The 19,775-nt window shown below is 42.1% G+C and overlaps 1 protein-coding gene across 1 annotated transcript in view; it reads right to left on the reverse strand.

Annotated features, from left to right (window-relative positions):
- Window positions 1-1,754: 1,754 nt before the first annotated feature.
- The window catches only part of bcl2b (BCL2 apoptosis regulator b), a 30,121-nt gene continuing 12,100 nt past the window's right edge, over window positions 1,755-19,775 (reverse strand). The window contains exon 2 of the mRNA XM_061732334.1: window positions 1,755-4,838. Within this exon, the coding sequence (XP_061588318.1) occupies window positions 4,701-4,838 (138 nt within the window). The 3' untranslated portion in view covers window positions 1,755-4,700. The remainder of the gene's footprint in view (window positions 4,839-19,775) is intronic.

Below are 19,775 nucleotides of genomic sequence, written 5' to 3' on the forward strand. Positions count from 1 at the left end.
AGCAGGTACTCCTTGTTTCATGTGCGAGTTAAAGCACAAATCCACCCCAAATCCTGAGATTCCACTCCAGCAGTCGTGGTCAAACCTCTCTCTGAGAATCCTTGCAGTAGCATGACCTGCCCAAGTCATTATCCTCAGACTGACTGCACGGGTAGATAAATAAACTAAAAAACTAAAGTCTGGGATGAGTCTGAATTTAGAATGATTCATCCTGCTCTCTTTTCCAGACTGCTTTCCTGCTGATGTCCGTGCCGTGTGTTCAGATGCTTGTCTCACACATGGAGCCGGGGCTGCGCCAGCTACAGACAGCTGAACAGTCCTCACTGAACCGTGAGCTGTTGAACTCTCAGGCCTGGAGCCTTTTCTCCTGGTGGCATGCCGCCCTGTGGATATTTTCGAGCAGGGATAGGCGACCACATGTGCCAGAGTGTGCTTGGAAAAGGATGGTTTTTAATTTCAGCTGAACGCCACAGCTGATGAGTCGTGCTTTCTGTTTTAAAGGCCCTCTGCTCAGCCAAATCAGCTGTCATTTCACGCAGAAAGGGAAGGATATGAGGAAATCCTTGGCTCTTTGCAGGCCATGGCTGTACATGTTCAGAAGTAAGCAGGGGTTTGCATGTAGCGGACACAAGGTGGCGCTGTAGCACACTTTAATAAGCAAAATGAGCTTTTCCAGTTGATCCCCATCCTTGTAAAATAAGGAATATTTACATTCCTGTAGGAGATAAATGATTTCCAAGATGTGCTTTTTTTTTTCTTTTTTTTCATTTTTTATGTCTTCCAGGAAATTGCAAGACTTCAGCAGGAAGTTTTTCAGCCAGTAAAGGCTGCCCCCCCAAATCAAGTATGTGTGGATCTGATGGACTACTAAATGAGGGGTAAAGCCGGACCAGGCTTGCTCTGGACAATCTGCTTTGATCTCCCAATCTCCCCTGTGATATCCAGCTCTGGGAAAACCTCCTCCACACCTTGTAGCCCTAAAGCAGTGGATGCCCCCCCAAACCCCTCCATACCCCCCCATTTCCGTCTTTTCCTTCTGCACACACACATTCACTGTCCACACCCACACTGGACTTTCTTTTGAAAGTGCAGGACCTGATTTAAAATTCCTCTTCGGAGCGTGTCATGCATTTTATATGCATGGTGAGTGGGAGAGAGAGAGGAGGGTTTGAGGGTGGGAAGTGGGGGGGCTTGGGTCCAAATGAACTTCTCTCTCCGCTGCCGGTCCCCCCGGGGATATATATCCGTACACACCACCATCACCACTTTCTTTCACTCTTCTTCCCTCATTTTCTTGCTCCCACTCAGCTCCTTCAACATTAGTTTTACTGCATCATGCCTTGCACAAATTCCACCGAGCAGTGAGGGGGCTGCAGCCTTTGAAGACAAGTGTGATCAGAGCAGAGGCGGGGAGGGGGTACAAAACCTGGCCGCAGGGCATTTGGGGTTTTTGCACTCGTGTTTAGCAGCGTATGGAGCTGAGGAGGGAGGCTGACAAGTGCAGCGTTTGGGGACAGCTTTGATGTCTGACAGGGCGCGGCTGCTGCTTCTGCACAGTCCTTCACGAGGAGACTGTTGACACAATCAGGCTCACAGAGCTCTGATAGATAACAGATAATCAAAAGAATACAGTCGATGCTCTGCTCTTCACCTAAACATCTCTTATTCTCTTTCTGCCACGCTGACTTTCTTTTAAGACAAGGCCGAGAATAAATAACTCACAACGAACAGCAGACACAACATGAACTTGGACTCCATCTGCTCAAGAAATTTGGTTTATTAGGAACAATATTATCCTGCTAGCTTATTGTGGATATAGCAGTAAACAACAGAAACACATTTCACTTTCTTAAGTGCTACAGGTTTGCGAGTATAGACATAAAACAGTACAGCAACAAGAGTGCTACATTCATATACGCACAGAGAATATAAGAATTACAGTATATTGCTGTTAAGCTGTTCCTATTTCTAGTCATTAATCATCCTCTGTTTCTTACACTCACACACACACAAACACACACAGTCATCACTGGGAATATCACACACTGTGAGCTGTTGTAATGGGAATCCGGCGGTTTCGTCGTAACTGAGACAGGGTTTAGGTCTGGCAAGTCAATATTTTACAGATAAGCACTGATTCATCTTTAGAGCACAAAGTGAGACTAAGTCCAGTAACACCGTATGAGCCCTCCACCGAACCGTCTAAGTGAACTGAAGTGATGTGTGTTAATTAAGATTCTGTTAAAAGTAGGGTAAGCGATTCTAACCCAGAACACATATTGTTACTTTCAGTGAATATTTCCCAAGCGTCCGCTACCTGCCCATCTTGTGAGCACATTGTAAAATAAGACTTGGTATTCTGGCTCTTTAAAATGGGGACAGAACTGAATTGGGGCAGCCTGACCCCCAAAACAATAACAAACATTGCTCCAGCCAATCACCAACATGGGAAAGGGCCATTTTTCTTAGGGAGCACTGCCACCTCGTGCTTGCTCAGGAGGTATTACAGGAACTTTGAATCTGCATTCTACTGGAATGAATACAGTAAAAGTGAAATGTGATTGAGAATGAATTGGATTGTCCGTATTGAACTGTATTTGGACTTGTTTTCTGTGTGTAACGCCTTCACATGACTTTAGTTGTGAATTGGCACTTTTCAGATAAAGGTGAATTGAACTGAATTGGACAGAGACGGAGGGAGGAGCCAGCTAGCTATACTTTGTTGATGTTTTGCTACACATAACAGTCATGACATCTTCCAGAAATCACTTACCCTGCCTTTAAAGTGAAAATTAGTTGAATGTACTTTGGTTTCCAGCTCTCTAGTATACTGTGACATTGTGGCAGTTTAAGCTGTGAGTTAAATTGACAGTATAGCAGCCTTAAGCCAATGTTAACACAACAAAGAAATTCATTTTTGAAAACTCTTATAATAGCAGCTAGGAAATAATGTAGTTACAGTGTGATTCCATAGAAAGAAAAGTGTTTTTTTTTAGTTTTTTTTTATTTTTTATTAATGTGTTGTTAAAATCTGTGATCTGGTACCTCACAATAAATAAAATAAAAATGCAGTCCTTTTGTTGCCGTTTCTTCTTTTCTAGCCTGTTCTGTCATAAATATGGTTACGTATCTATCGTGTTAAGAGAGTATCTTTCATCCATGCAACAAAGACGTTTGAGACTTTCAAAGACACATAAAGTCACCTCTCCATAAGCAACTAATCATATACAACAAAATATTCTGGAGGCTGCAAGCATTTCCAAATTTTCCATCAGACTGTAACTCAAGACAAACATCAATAAAACAGGCTGAAAGGAACAGATCAATAACTGGACGCATTTGCAGGAAGAGGGGACATCTCAGGTTCCAGCGTGCAGGATTCGCCGCCTTTGGTCCTGAGCTGAAACGCTCAGCTGCCGTTGTGGTTTCCACTCGGTCACATGTGGCCGCCACGCAAAGGTTTTCTTAGTCCACGTCAACAGCTGTCTGTGGATTCTCGTGTCGTGCCGACTCTGTGGGGACGTTACTGTGGGACTGCAGCAACTGGAGGACACATGTTGACAGGGTCGACTCTGAAACCTGGGTGAACCCAAACAATCGACCGAAAACGGACTCAGTGAGGAGGAAAGACAGAGGGAAAGAGAGATTTTTCTGAGTTCTTTTGTGCTCATAGTATAGGCGGTGAAGTTTGACTTTTACAGGAGAGTAATCGAGCAGAGGGGTGGTCTCCTTCACATTACATTACTTGAGGAATGCGCTCTTAAAAATCATCCAGTTATATCGTAGAGACGCGGTCTCTTAAAATGCAAAATGCGGCACTTTTCCGCACTTCCTACCTCATTCTCTCTGTATTCCCCATGACTCTCGGCATATTCAACAACATAACTTCAAGCTTTTTTTTTTCTTTTCTTTTCTTTTCTTTTTTTTTTTTGAAATTCCTTGGAAATCCACACACATGGTTTGGCATGCCAGGAAAAGGAAAACCAACATGAAAGTCAAGGATCTTTCAAAACTCTGCAAAAGAAAATCAGTCTTTGTGTCCACTATTGCAGGCCGGGAGAGTATAATGGTGCAACATCTTCAGAGTTCACCAGAGCTGTCTGAGGAGTGAAAGGAGTAGACTTCCAACGCGCTGGGTGTAGCGAGCTGTTTCCATTTTCCATTTTGAGCAGCCTTTCTTTGAAGAAAATGATTTGAAGGACCGCCATTGGAAGGTAACTGGAGTCCACAGTTCGAATGGGGTCCTTCATCCGTAGAAGCGTTGGTGGGGCAGCAACATCGTCCTCTCTGGCATCAGCATTCTTACAGACCCCAAATAGAGGGTTCCACACATGCAACATTTACAATAAAAACACTCAACGTTCATGCTGTCACTAACACAGAAGCAGGCAGAAAAAGAAAAAAAAAAGACATGCATTCCTTGTTTCTTCTCAGTTGTACTCAGCTTAGTGTGATTAGCTCTCTGAAGCATCTTTTCCAGACATACTTTACTCTTTAGGCCGTGCCTCTGTTTCCCTCTGCTGTTTTGATTTGTGTCTGTTTTGACATGAAGGAGCATAAGGGAAGGAATTTTCTGGGAGAGGCTTTGAAGAGAGCCAGATTCAGTCTGAAGGTTGTCTCGCAGGGGTTAGGGGCATCTTTAAAAAAGAAAGAAAGAAAAACAAGAGGCACAAGTTTAAGCTGATAGAGAAGAGAAGTGTTCATTTTTGCGTAAGGTACGCTCCTATGGTGAGGCTGGCCGCCCCGAGCGCAGCCAGACCGAAAACAGTCTTGATGGAGGGCCAGTAGCAGCTGAAGATGGACTCCCTCTGTCTGTCGTACAGCTCCACAAAAGCATCCTGAGACAGAAAAGGGGAAAGAGAGGCAGCCAGTTAGTTTGGGTGCCAAAGGGTACATTTTGTATCCATGGATGACTTTTAGCATATTGGCTAAGGCCGACATCCTGTTTGTTCCATGAGCACTTTAATTTATAACCACATACAGATTCCATTATTAAAAAGGATCACCTTTTTCCTGAAACACATGAGGAAAGCAACCTTTTACAAATGCAACTCAAGCACTACAATGCCCATTTTGTGCTCACATTCAAGTCTACAATTTTATTCTGAATCTACTTTATTAGACAAAGTTATATTTTAGCTTGGTCAGTTTTAATTGGTCAACGATGAAGACTGAGGCAGCGGCCTAATCTTTGTTTAAAGCATCCCAAACTCAACATGAGGTAAGCGTCATGTGAAAGCGTCGTGTGGTGGTGTAGAATATATTGAAGTAAGAGTGACCAACCATCTTTTGTGTTGACTTTGGGCACACTGAAGGATGAAGAAAACCTCCAAAACAATAATATGACCTATTCAAATTCAGATTTTTATAAAGTTTTATAAGTATGTTTTACCCAAACATCAACCAAAGACCCTAAAAAAAATCTTAATTTTCTACCCTCACCGTAAACTGTAACTAAGAAGCAAATATGCAAACGTGTAAAAAAACTGGAAAACTGTAAATAAATCTTAATGATTGGATGGGTGAGATATTTTTCTTAATTTTTATGAAATGCTCTTTGAAATGTGAGTCCTTCGGCTGTTGTCGCATGTGGGTGGAAATAGAGTGTTACTGCAGCCATGCCAAAGAGAGATCCATTACTGCTCATCAGCTCTCACACCCTCCTACGCACAACCTCAGATGCTCTTCACGCTGGGAGATACTAAACACACCCCGACCGACTCATGGCATCAGAACATGGGAATCACCAAAAAGCCGATTTGCAACACGTTGGCTTGTAATTTTTCGAAGCATGTGGGTGAGCAACTCTGGGCTGAGCATATTGAGCATAAATATGCTAATGTTACTCAGAGGGTCTGAAAGACGCCTTCTACAACTCCCGAATATGTGAGGGAGCGTACGCTTGGAGGATCTGTGCAGCAAATGCTCAGGCTGCATGTCTGAGCTGAGGAAATACAGACGTCTGCTCACAGCAGTGACAGCAGGAACAGCTGGACAGGAAGTAATGGTGCTGAGTTCTCTGCTGTATAAACACACACACACACACACACACACACACACACACACACACACACACACACACACACACACACACACACACACACACACACACACACACACACACACACACACACACACACACACACACACACACACACACAAAGATTGCTTGAACCAATACAACATTTCAGAGAGGTTCAAGGAAGGAAATAACAGCAACTATTAAATATTGTTCTTTTGTTATGAGCTTGACCACATTAATCTCTTGCTGTGAAGCTGCGTACACCTGAGCTGCTTTGATGTGTTTAGCTGTAATCCGACCAGTCTGTGAACAATGCTGCACTGTTAAGTTTGATGCACTGCAATATTACTGTGCCAGTTCCCATGGGACTCTATGATCTTTCTATTTGAATCTGTTTGCGTTCAAGGCGGTTTACCTACGGTAATCGTGTTCTATGTTAAATTTAATGGAATACATGCTATATTTGCCCTTGGTCTAGTAGAATCAAAACTGGTTCATTATCCTCTCTTCCACACATTTTGCTTCTTAATACATACTTTATTATTAAAGAAAGGCCCACACAAGACTTGAAAAAAGGAGACTGAAGTGCTTCGGGGAGACAAAAGCATTTCCTGTTTCCCTTCCCTATCCTGTGGTATTGGTGAAGCTAGCGGCTGGTGACACAGGGGAAGAAGAATCAGCAGATTTGGACCCTCTGGTGTCAGAACACACTGTGCTCCTAAATCATTTGCCAACATCTTTAACTACATTTTCTTTGTAGCAGCTGAAGGTTTTTAATTATCCGGAGCCCTGCTGACAGCTTTACAGAACTCATGCAACCCTGCGCTTGGAGCTAAATGCTAGCCTCAGCATGCTAACACACACAATTCAACTTCAACCTGGTAGTGTGTGAAAAACAGATAGGACTGTTTCAAAATGCATAAGAAGAAAGAAGCTATCCACGTATTTGATGTTTGCATACATTTAGAGTATGGATTCCAAAATGTACTTTCTATCGATATTATAATTCAGTTTCTTCAGTGGTACATGATGCTGCTGTACCACTGAAGAGGGAGCTCATAGAGGAGTCCAGGGTTGGTTGGCACACTTTTCACTATCTGTAATATTCCTTTGTCTAAACAGGCTCACAATAAGAAGAGGTGCTGGTAGGGTTGCCACCCGTCCCGTAAAATACGGAATTGTCCTTTATTTGAGAAAAAAATGTTGCGTCCCGTATTGAACTAATACGGGACACGATTTGTACCGTATTTTCATTAACTTTTACACCATATTCTAGTTGAATAATTGAAATAAATGAACCTTTACACCATATTCTAGTTGAATTATTGAAATAAATTAACTTTAACACCATATTCTAGTTGAATTATTGAAATAAGTTAACTTTTACACCATATTCTAGTTGAATTATTGAAATAAGTTAACTTTTACACCATATTCTAGTTGAATTATTGAAATAAATTAACTTTTACACCATATTCTAGTTGAATTATTGAAATAAATTAACTTTTACACCATATTCTAGTTGAATTATTGAAATATATTAACTTTTACACCATATTCTAGTTGAATTATTGAAATAAATTACCTTTTACACCATATTCTTCACCTGTAGGCTATATTACATCTGGGCTGATGTGGACATATGTAACATAGGAGGATATTTCAGTTGCTATATGGTTGGCTGTCTCTACAGTCCTGCAAGTTCAATGCTATTAAAGCACTTTAAACTTTAAATCAAAGCATTTAGTTTTTTCATATAAAATAAACACATTTTTATTCCGTTTAGAAGTTTTGGGGCTTTTTTTTGGCTCCTGCGCTGCTGAAATCCCTTATTTCTATTTCTGAAAGGTGGCAACCCTAGGTGCTGGCATTGATGGACTGGTAGTTATGAGAGGAAGGGCCATTGGTGGACTGGTAGTTAGGAGACGAAGGGGGATTGATGGACTGGTAGTTAGGAGAGGCACTGGCCTTTATAGATCGGCTGCCATGTGGTCAGAATTGGTATTGGCACATGTAGTAGTTTTAATTGCATGTTCCATTTGTAGTTGAGAGTCAGAATTTCAAAGTTCAAAATCAGTTGTTTGAACGGGAGCACCCCCTGAAGTAAGGAATCCAGCCTGGAAAGTGAGAGAAACCTAATTTATTCACCAGTTTCAACCGACATATACAGGTACATAGTACTGTTACATTTGTAATCAGTGAATTTGTTGCTATGTTGCTTGTAAGTGTTACCACATACCACCACATACAAAATGGTTTTTAATGTCTAACAATGGTTAGGCACCATTGCCAATACTGTCCTTTGTTCAAATATGAGTCTTATCCATTGATTTTGGGGCAGCCTAACATAAAACCTTCTGTTATGTTTTCCAACACTTTAAATCACTTCTGTCTGAGTGCTTCCACTCTTCATTTGTGTTCAGGTTCCAGGTAATAAAAGGGCAAGCTCTTGAGTCAGACCTCCAGCTGGAAGGAACATAACGTTCATCAACATTTCCCACTTGCTCCTGGAAAATAACAGTAGGCTGAGAACACAACTCGAATCAGCAGCAAGTGCATGTGACTGACTGCCAGCGAAGTTCAGCAGAATGCAAACTCATGATGAGTGTCCTTGGTGAAGCCCAAACAGTTACCATAGATTATTGTCTATTGAGGTCTTAAACACAAGAGGCTTATTACGGGAAGAGCTTCATGAGAGATGTGACGGATGTTTAGAAGAATCCCACAAGGGCATGAATGGTAATAACTCTTGACTGACTCGGGCAAGAGTTGGGAAGCAGAGATAGAGGAGGAGGGGAGGGATATCAGGTGGATACCATGAGACTGAGGCATGCTCCATTTCAGCTCCTGGAACTTTTTCACCCGCGCGTTAGCAAACAGTGTTGCCACAAACATGTGAGCAGGGACGAAAACAAACTGGCGTTTTCTTTTTTTTTTCCCTTCCCCTCTTGCCTGTCCCTATTTCTCCTGCTGCACTGACTGACATTATGTTAATTTCAGCCTTTGAAGAAAGCACTGATTAGCAGCTGCAGAGGAGTGCACAGAAAGTTGAAGGGCAAGGACTAAACATCTGATTTTATGATCCTCAAATGTTCATCATTGCCCTGCAGTAAAGCCAGCTGTCGTCAGCAGCAGGTGTGCACCTGGGAGTCCTGCCTGCAATTTTCTGCTATATAAACCTTTTGGACCAACGGTTTTTAAAAGGTCATGGACAACCAATGGAGACCTTAGACCAAGGGGGGAAATGCTTTGCCAGGTTTACACATTCCTTTTTCTTCAGTTGTCCTGCACACAATGAACCCCTCAGAGAGATACATGCAGACTGAATAGTGAGGGCATGACGGGATCCCAAACCCAGCCACGGGCCGGCAGCTGGTTGCCTGAGTGTCATGGTTACCCACTCTGAAAGCTTCACACACAATTTTCTTTTCCCACCAGCGGGACAAAAACCTGTCCTCAACCTCTAATTTGTTTTTCACATGATTTACACTTCTGGGTTTAACTCTGTCTTGTTCTCACCGCGGACACAGAAACTTTGCACTGCCATCTTCCTCGGATGGCTGAACGCTATCCCATGGGCGACAGGAAATACCAATCATTTCCCTGTTCCTTCGGGTAACCGAGTACTTTTGGGAGCGATCCTGCATCTTGTGTGGAAGATAATGAGTCATCTTGTACATTTGGCCATCTTGCGCATTTGGCCTGCTCTGTTAACACTCCCAGCAGTGCTTTGCCAAAACAGCAAAATAATCAGGCAGTCATCCCTATTTTGGGACATTTCTGTAGGCAATAACAGCAGGCTGACAGAAAGGGATGTGGGTTAAAGTTCAGTTTGTAATAAAAGCGCCTGTTGTGGCTTCACTGCCATGTTCCCCTCTGAACTGTTTATTTCCAAAGCATTCACATAGCAGCACACTTATAATAGAGCATGAGCAGCTCCTGCAAGCCCTCTTTGATTTTTTTTTCTTTTTAATGAGCTTTTTGCAGACTTCTTCACAGCTAATTAAAGTCAAACATGACTCCCCCTTTCAGGACCCGAGGGAGGGTAAAGGGAGATGTTAAAAGATGCAAGGAAAGCATTAATGTCTTCATAATGGATATGTTTTGAGTATATTTATATATCTCACTTTCATCTGTTAGTTGATGTATGAAGACATGTGCACATTCAAAAAAACAAAAATTAAATCCTGTGCCAGAAGAGGTGACAGGACAGCAGGCGCTCATCGGGAAACAGAGGTTCAATCAATTCCCTGGAGAGTGTGATGACCAGCCCCAGCAAAAAAAAAACAAGATGACGGGGTGGTTTGTTGCAACACTTATTACCTGGTACATTCCCCAGCGTCAGCAGCAGCAAACAGCCTGGAGCTGCGGACACTGAGCCCTTCACTGACCTGTGCCAACACTGCAGTCCTACAACCATCTCACAGCCGCCTGGCGACAAACTGTAGTGGGACGCTGCTCATACCTGCTCTTAAACAACAATTGAGTCGATCAGACCAGAAAAACATCTTGGTTTCCTGCTTAAAAATATAATGTTGATTGGATATTAACAGTCAGCAGGACAATCAAAAGTTGCAAATGATTTCTACCAAATTTTGGATTCTCACTCATGTATCTGTGCAGCTGTTACCAGGCTGTTTCTTATCCCCTTGGCAAAGACGTTTTGCTTAAAATAAGACAATTTCTTTTACGTTTAAATATCGGTAAAGTCATTTGAGTTTTGTTTTTCAGAGTCTTGGTCAAAACAAGTCTCAGTCTCAGTCATTCATTTTTACTTTGGTTTTAGGAAAACTGCGTCACTGATAAGGATGCTTCGATTCGCATCGTTTTTCTCTAACTGAAGATTACACACATTATTATCTAACTGGTTCTTTAAAATCGTTTGAGATTAAAACATCTACTGTAAATTAGAAACCTTTTAGTTCATCATTTAGCGGACGATGATTCTTGCCCCATCTTCAAAGGGAAACTTTTATCATCTGCATCACTAAAGTCACGTTCATTTTGTGCATTTGTCACAGCTACACATGAGACCAGGGCGAAATAAAATCCTTGTCTAATGTATCTGGTGATGATATAGAGCTGCTTCCAAAGAAGTTCAGCTGAGGCTTTGCCAAATTTTGAACTGATTTTGAGGCGTAACAAGCTGCTTCCATTCAGTCATAGTGGTGCCATGCATTCAGGTTAAAGACCTTCTCTGACTCTCCACATCCTTCCGAAATGCCAGGTGGTGGGGATGTCCCTCTAAGGCGCAAACATCCCTAACACTGTAACAATAGTATATGACTTTAACTTGATGAATAGAGATCATGGCCAGAAACAAAGAGAATGGGAAACTTCCACTTGAGTTGCGCTGCAGACTCAGGTTTCACACTCTTAACAGTCATTACATTTAGGCGTAAAAAGGAGAAGCTTTTTTGACATTGGATGCAACTCTAAAGGCTCATAAATATTCAAATCTGCGTCAGCAGAAGCGGTGGCGGCATTTGTGTGTTTACAAAACAACTCGCTCTCCCGTGGGAGTGAGCCTCCACCGCTGGAACATGAAACACGATCGCCAGTAAATCACCCACACTCCACATGACACTCTGCACTTTTTTATTGTCTCCATTATTCATTGTCTAAACTTGCCAGATAAACTAGAACCTTAACTTTACACACGAGACTCCGGTTTCCATGGAGATGTAAAATGGCTCAGTAAACCTGTTTTTTATTGCATCAAGGAGGTAGAAACTAGTGTTAAGCGCTACAGTCTGAACAGTGAGAGAAAATAGCTATTTAGAGGTTTTTGTGGGGAATTTACAGACCCTGAACTGGCAAATATTTCTCAAGCACATATTAAGCAGATATAAAGGGATTTTTACTGAGCAGGCCTAAGCCAATATGAAACTTTGAGAGGACATGGTAACCTTGCAGTCTTAGAATAGTGAAAGGAAGTGCATGAAAATGTTGTCTTATCTCTCCCTTCATTTGCTTTCCTGCTGCACTCCTGGTTTAATCTGAACACTTTCCTGAAGCGCAGTGTTATGTATACTATCAGGCACTTCTAGAGCAAAGAGACATCAAAGCAAAGGTCACGGCACAATGGGACAATCCTTTTTCCCCTCACACTAAACCTCAGCAACTCAGTCACTATTTTCATTCCAGGCTGAGCAGTTGCTCCCAAATGCTTCTTTTAGACACAAAAAGGAGGCAGAATAACCCCCTCAAACAGATACAATGCAGCTAAACGGGGATTCTGCTTCCTCTGAGGATGTCTGCACCAAGCCCATCCGTCCTGCTGTGAGGGAGGATGTGACTGAGTCTTGCTGCACACAAGCAGCACGACTGCTGCGCTATTATAAATGTGGAGACGCTTCATCCGAGCCCCTGGATCGGGGCTACCCAATCTAATAAAACAACTCTGTTCTGCGTTGTTAGGTCCATTTAAAAGGCCGCTGATGACGCGCAGGAGCGGTGGGAGAGTGGTGAAGGGCGGCTGAGTCATCGTCCACATACACGGAGCCCGGTGAGCTCGGAGTGCATTAAAACTGGCTCGAGTGGCTTTCCAAGCACAGACAGGATGTCTGCCACTTGGATGTTTGAAAGCTGTGTGTTCTCTCCAAGGAAGCTGTGAAGAATACATCAGCTGCTCCGGTGACGCGTTTCTGGTCGCAAGTTCCTGTTAGATGATTTAAAGCCAATATGTTACACTCTTCGCACAGCAGTCAATCCTCGGTTGTTTTGATGCACACAAAGTGAAAGAGCACTTGCATAGAGATCCACAGTGTAGGGTTGCCACCTTTCAGAAATAGAAATAAGGGACGCCCTGATTTCAGCAGAGCAGGAACCAAAAAAAAGCCCCAAAACTTCTAAACTGAATAAAAATGTGTTTATTTTATATGAAAAAACAAAATGCTTTGATTTAAAGTTTAAAGTGCTTTAATAGCATTGAACTTGCATGACTGTACAGACAGCCAACCATACTAGCAACTGAAATATCCTCCTATGCTATGTTTGTCTACATCAGCCAAGATGTAGAATAATATAGCCTACAGTTGAAGAATATGGTGTAAAAGTTAATTTATTTCAATAATTCAACTAGAATATGGTGTAAAAGTTAATTTATTTCAATAATTCAACTAGAATATGGTGTAAAAGTTAATTTATTTCAATAATTCAACTAGAATATGGTGTAAAAGTTAATTTATTTCAATAATTCAATTAGAATATGGTGTAAAAGTTAACTTATTTCAATAATTCAACTAGAATATGGTGTAAAAGTTAACTTATTTCAATAATTCAACTAGAATATGGTGTAAAAGTTAATTTATTTCAATAATTCAACTAGAATATGGTGTAAAATTTAATTTATTTCTATAATTCAACTAGAATATGGTGTAAAAGTTAATGAAAATACGGTACAAATCGTGTCCCGTATTAGTTCAATACGGGACGCAACATTTTTTTCTCAAATAAAGGACAATTCCGTATTTTACGGGACGGGTGGCAACCCTACCACAGTGAAAGGCAAAGTCACATTAAACAACTCAGGAGAAACGAAAAGTTAGGTAAAACTTTCTCCTGTTAAGCTGCTCCCACATCTTTGGACTATTGCATCGGGGAAGCAGAGCGGCTCTTATTTTGGCTCACCAAGAGAACATAAAAGCTGCTGTGCTTGACTGGTTCAGATAGAAACTTCTGATAGAGACCGTGGGAAGCAGCTGATTCCCAGGTGGCCCTGCTGCTTCTCCTGTGACAAAAACAGTCCAAAGGAGAGACTAATTTCCTGTGATGGAGCTGCACGCGGCTTCGGGCTTTAAAATTGTGATCCACTGACCCCTTAAGACTTTAAGACCACACAACCACATCTCAAAAGGCAGCTCCATAAATAGAGTGACGGATGTGGGCCAAAAACAGTCACGGTATATGGGATAATGACCGGGATGTGTGGGAATGTCATCTGCAGCTGGGCCTTATGACGGTTTGGCCCAAATAAAAAACCCAGAAAAACGGAGCCGTTTAGCTGGAATGACATATCGAGCTTTCCTTTATTACACTTTTTTTGTGTTGAGCTTGATGTAACGGGATTACGTAATCTGAGTGTTCAGAAAGGGGCTTTTCAGTCCATCAGGGAAGCCTTTGTAAAGGACTTGAACAGTTCAGTTAGTGTTATGTCACTTCCTGTGCCAGTCACCATAGGAATGACATCACTCTCTGGTTGGAGACTATAGCTTCTCTGTGGTGGAGCCAATTACGGTTAGATCACACAGTATTTGTGCGTAACTAAGGAAAGTCGAGAGGCAAGCCAAACATGAAGTCATGGTGATTGCGCAGAGAAAGGAGGGGGAGCAATATAGGAAATCTAAAGTTGGTTAAATGCTGTAACTAAGAGATTTGTGTTTGTCTTGAAGCATTACTTACAGCAAGTGACTGCTAAAGCTCAGCCCCATGTCTAGTTGGGTTTACATTTATGACAAGGGGCGATGTGATTTTTTATTTTTTTCTACACTGATGAATTCCAAAGTCCTGTAATGTAGGAAGCAGAGCCAAACAAGTCAAGCATAGCATCATCTAGTAGAGAATTAAACATGTCAGTGGAGGAGAAAGTATCTGCACATCAAAGTAAAACTACCAGTCTCCTCTTTCATACAGGAGGCATATTGTAAAGACGGAAAGCTCATCAGTTTTGGCAACAAGATATTGGAGTGGTTTACGCGATGGGTGTACAGGGAGGCCAGGTTTCAGGTTCAGCTGTGTTCTCCGTGCGCCCATGTAAATGAGAGAGGCCACAGTCTGGGACAGGGCATGCTGCAAGGAGGGAACAGATTGAGGATCTCAGATGTCCGATAATGTCAGAGAAAACAATCATCTGTTTGAGGTGTACTCCCTCAGGAACACCTTTGAAGTAGAGAGAAGCCGGAGCGCTCTGAAAATTTTCCACATAGTCACACAGAAGGCATGTACTGTCAGCGGAGGAAAGCAGAGGAACCCCGTCAGCCTTACATGCATGCTCTGCTTTACATTGATCTGGTGCAACATGCTGGAGTCACGTCTGGATCAACTCCCCACGGTACTTTTCCATAATAGCATGTAATAAATTGATTATGTCTGCACTAGTTACATATATGCATCGATTTTACAACCACCACAGGTCTGTCTGGGAAGAATTTGACATCTCATCAGCGGTTCAGATCACTTCATCAGCTAAATAAATAACACAGCTGTCCAAACTTTCCTACCCCCCACTTATGTTGATTTTTTTTCCGGTATATCAACCAAATGTATGAACGAAAACTAATTAAAAGCATTTGAGCTGCAGCTGCAGCCTCTGCTGTTGGTCCCATTATAAATCAATGTTTTCAACTCCTCCTGTTTACTGATGTTTTGTGTTACAGAAGGCACTGATGATGTTTTTAAGACCCTGATGTGTTTTTCTATTAGCAAAAGTTCCACTGTATCTTTTGAAGAATTTACAAATAAAACCTGCTGTTCAAATAAACTTAAAGATGTAGGAAAGTGATTATTTTAGTTGCTTCCATGTGTTAAACAGCCATTGTGCATCGAGCATGCTTGTATGAATCGTTAAAGCAGTTTGACATGTGAGAAAAACGAGACACTCTCAGGGCTTTGTTAAGATACCTCACATGATTTATCATTCAATTTATAACAATGTACGACTCTGTCACTTTCACAGATGTGTGAATGAGAAACTTGAGCTGAAACGTGACCATTATCTGAAAGATTAAAAGCCGTCGCTTTAACTGATTGATGAATGTGTCTGAAAAGGGCCGTCTGTAAATATCTATGACTATATGAGAGGATTTAAGTCAAAGAAAGCTTCCAATGTTATTGATTATCTTTATTGATCTGGCAATGTGCTGTTTTAGGTCCAAAGATATGCGCTACACCTCATATCTCCACCTACCCACCTCCATCTAACGAGGAGTCGAAAATATAGTGAAGATTTTCAATCATGTTTCATTTTTCTAAAAGCTAAGGTTTGAATGCAGGGCGTCGACTTGTGGAAGGCTTTTGTCACAGCTGTGTAGCGTTACTTGAGTGTAAGAGCCGAACACCCCCCCCTCCCGACGTGTTCTGACTGTATGAGCGAATTAAAAACTAACAGCATGTGGGACGGCAAAACAGAACACAACACGGGGAGGAAGCCAGTTTTCCCACGGACTGAGGAATGAGGTTGGATGACAAAACTTCTCAGATTGAAACTTGAAGCCATTACAGAAAAAAAGGGCGTCTGACTGAGAAGTATTTGAGTTGGATCATTGGCTCTTCTAAAAGCAATCCATTTTGCAATTCCATCTCTTCTTTTCCTTCAGTGGTTGGGAAGACTGGGGAAAAGTTCATTGACCTCTTTAAGGCAACCAGCTGATTTTTATCCAGGCTGGGGGAGAGGAATGAGAGGAATGCATTGATGTGTAGAGACAAACAACTTCACTGTGTGCTGGAGAGGCCTGATACAAGCAGGAATGAGCCTCAGATAACCAGCAAGGAGCTCAGCTACAACACTCTGGGAATCAAACAGCTACGCTAAACCTTTCTTTAATAAAAGAAGAATGTAATTAGAGCCTAACCCGGCAGCTATGAACAGAGACAGAGAAGACTTCTCCTCCTTTCTTCTTCTTCTTCTTCTTCTTCTTCTTTGTTTGTCCAGGGTTCAATGTGACTCATGGGACTTTGCAGAGAATTATGTTGTCCAGCAGGCTTTAAAAAAAAGCTGATTGTTTAAACTATCTGGCTCACTCAGAGCTCTGTGACCTTGCTTGTCTGCAGCACAGCATACCTGGAGAATGATAATAAGTTTGTCTGTTGTGACAGCGAACGCCTGGTGGGGAGCCGTGCAGAAAACTAATGAGGCACCAGTCGGTTTTACAATAGAGGAGAGTTTCTCTTTGGAATAATCCATGAAAATGTAATTAGCGGTGTTCAGTGACTGCCCTGCCCTGATAACAGGAGCACACCAAATCACACCGAGACTCTAAATCACCCAGGAAAATCCACACATACAGTATATTAGACTGACAGTGTTATAAATGTGGGTATTTATTTTTACTGTGTGTGACATAATGCCCATGCGGATGTTTCACGAGTACAGTGTGGTCTAGTCAGCAGATGGATCAGCTGAGAATCAGATGATTGCTAAGTCAAACGACTTTAACAAGCAACATTAATCAAAGTTTGCTGCACAAATCTCCCCCTTTTCCGCCAGACAGCATGAACCCAAATTAAATAAAAATCCTTCACTCCGTTAGCTCCACTTTGCTTTGGTCGTCTAACCAAATAAGCTGGATCCTCCCTGTCGACCATCCAATGCTTTCTCAATCAGTCTCCACCTGGTTGGCAGCACACAGAGGTGAGAAGAGCAAGACTGCTTGTTTATAAGTTTATAAGCCTGTTTTTTTGCCTGCCTGCCTTTCCATCTCTCATCTTCCTTCCCCACGGCCCCTCTAGCTGCACCTGCTGATCAAAGACACCTTCTGATGCCTGGCCATTTCATCCAGGAATGTGTTTCTGCCTCGTGTCCTCCCTGGAGTGCAGGAATGTGAACTCGATTTAATTCAAATCAGGATCCCTTGAAGGTCACGGGGGTCTGGGGGTTTGCTGTGGGTGGTATGAGAAATTGGGCTGGCATAACTAGTTGATAAAAAGATAATCAAAAGTCTTGGTTTTACATCAGTATAGTAAAAATCTGCTTATTAAAATAAAAGAGAAACACACTTGTTGGACTCTGCTTTTTACAGTCTTTCACACCACAAAGCGTCATAAAACATGAAAGATAAATGAAGCACTTTTTAGGTCAATTTACAGAGCTGATTAAAGTTCTGGTGGTTAGATTCGCAGACACAAGTCTGGCCTCCACAAGACTTTAAAATTCCCCTACAAAGCAAAATGACGCCTGATATAAATGAAACTTGACATTTAAGAAGAAAAAAAGAGAGCGTAAGTCATAAGACTGCATCTTTGAATGATACGCAAGTGTACAACATCACTGTCTAGTCAAAATAAAATAAAAGAAGAAAAGGAATCATTGTCAGTTCTTCTGTTTTCGAATCAATGCTTTCTTTGAAGTAGCTGTCATTATTTGAAGATGTAATGACAGCCGAACAACCAATTAAAGGCAGCCGCTTTAGAGGAGATCCAAACACATTTTTGCAGTATCAAACCCTTTTATTTTATTAGGTTTTTTCCCCCCTGCAGGGACAATACTGCAGATAGAAGCATGTGTGATGGTCTGGAAGCAGCAGTGGTTATCTGTGACTGCTGCCTCATAAGGACACGGACTGGCCACCAGTTCAGCGCAGTACGGAGGTTGGTGTACGCTGTCTGAGACAATACGTTGTGCAGCAGCGCAATGATGTTCCCTCGGCAAAGCTTTTATCCTTCAAACATCAGAGCCAGTCAGTTGCCATCAAAGGTGACTGCCAGCGGGTCGGTGCCGTGCGTGCTATGCCAGAACTGAGAGCTTTCAAAAGGAAAAACACGGCGACAAGGTCTTTCCACGGAGAAACTTTTGACTTCAGGATGAATTTAGTTAAATGAACTCTATATTCAGTTTGACACTCGCAGTTCCAGTTCAGTGTGTTAATTGAATCTTTGCTTAGAGATACTGACAGTATCCATCGGAAACCCTCAATCAATAAAGCGGTCAAAGTGATATCTGACCAATGGCTGACCTCACTCAGCGTGGAGGGAAAACGGGTTTGATTTCCTGTGGGCCATTTGTCCTACTGCCAGAAATTGCACTGGAGAGGGGCCGCAGAGGATTATTTACTCCAGACGTCCGTGGACGAGGAAGCGAGGAAGCGAAATTTATGTACCATCATCCAGATGTTGTCTTTTTATACTATAAATCAAATAATGGCTTGTTGTCTGTTAATGGCCATCGTTGTGGTCAGTTGCACAGGGAAATCCCAATGGGCGTGCGTGTGTGTGTGTGTGTGTGTGTGTGTGTGTGTGTGTGTGCACGCTGAGGTCGAATGGCACAACCAACAGGAAGCTGGGCACCCTGGGGCCATCTGCTCCCTGCCACGGCTCACATGTCACCCTGTGACAACACAGCGTTATTGATTCACACCAGCACATCCGCTTCTGTGTGTGTATGCATATGCATGTGTGTACACAGCTATTCTGTGGACAGCAAATAATTGATTTGCACTTGTACATCTGCTTCTGTGCATGTGTTGCTTGCAGCCGTAAAAAGGGTTATTTCAATGTCGTTAAAAAAATAAGAATAAAAATCTAAACATACTTTTCCTCTCAATTAGGACTTCGCTTTGCTTTTCTTTCTTTTTTTCAAGGGACCAAACGATTACCTGGGATACTGCATATCTGTCCTCGTGAACTTCACGACAACCCTCTTTATACACATCCATTCACACACTTTCGGGTTTCTGTTTAGGCTTTTTGATCTGTAAAGCCAAAGTTTTGATTTTAACTCAGTTAACAGTTATGCATGCTTGTCTGAGATGTTTTTCACCTTTTTGTAAAAGATGTGTTGCAAAGAAGGAGAAGGGAACACTTTACCCTAATCAGCTCTGGTCTGCAGAACATGACAGTCATATGACTGATTACATAAGACTCAGCTCTTTCTACCTTTGGAAAACAAATGAGATTAGTGCTCGTGGAGATGCAGAAGGACCGCTCTCCATTTTTATCTTCTATACGGCCAAGGTGACTGCTTTTCTTTGTGTCCTCTTTTCTACTATACGCATCACCGCCTGGCCCAACTTAACTGATGTTGCCTCATGATGACAAG

This window comes from Cololabis saira, chromosome 10 (genome assembly GCF_033807715.1).
Source record: "Cololabis saira isolate AMF1-May2022 chromosome 10, fColSai1.1, whole genome shotgun sequence".
NCBI classification, from domain to species: domain Eukaryota; kingdom Metazoa; phylum Chordata; class Actinopteri; order Beloniformes; family Belonidae; genus Cololabis; species Cololabis saira.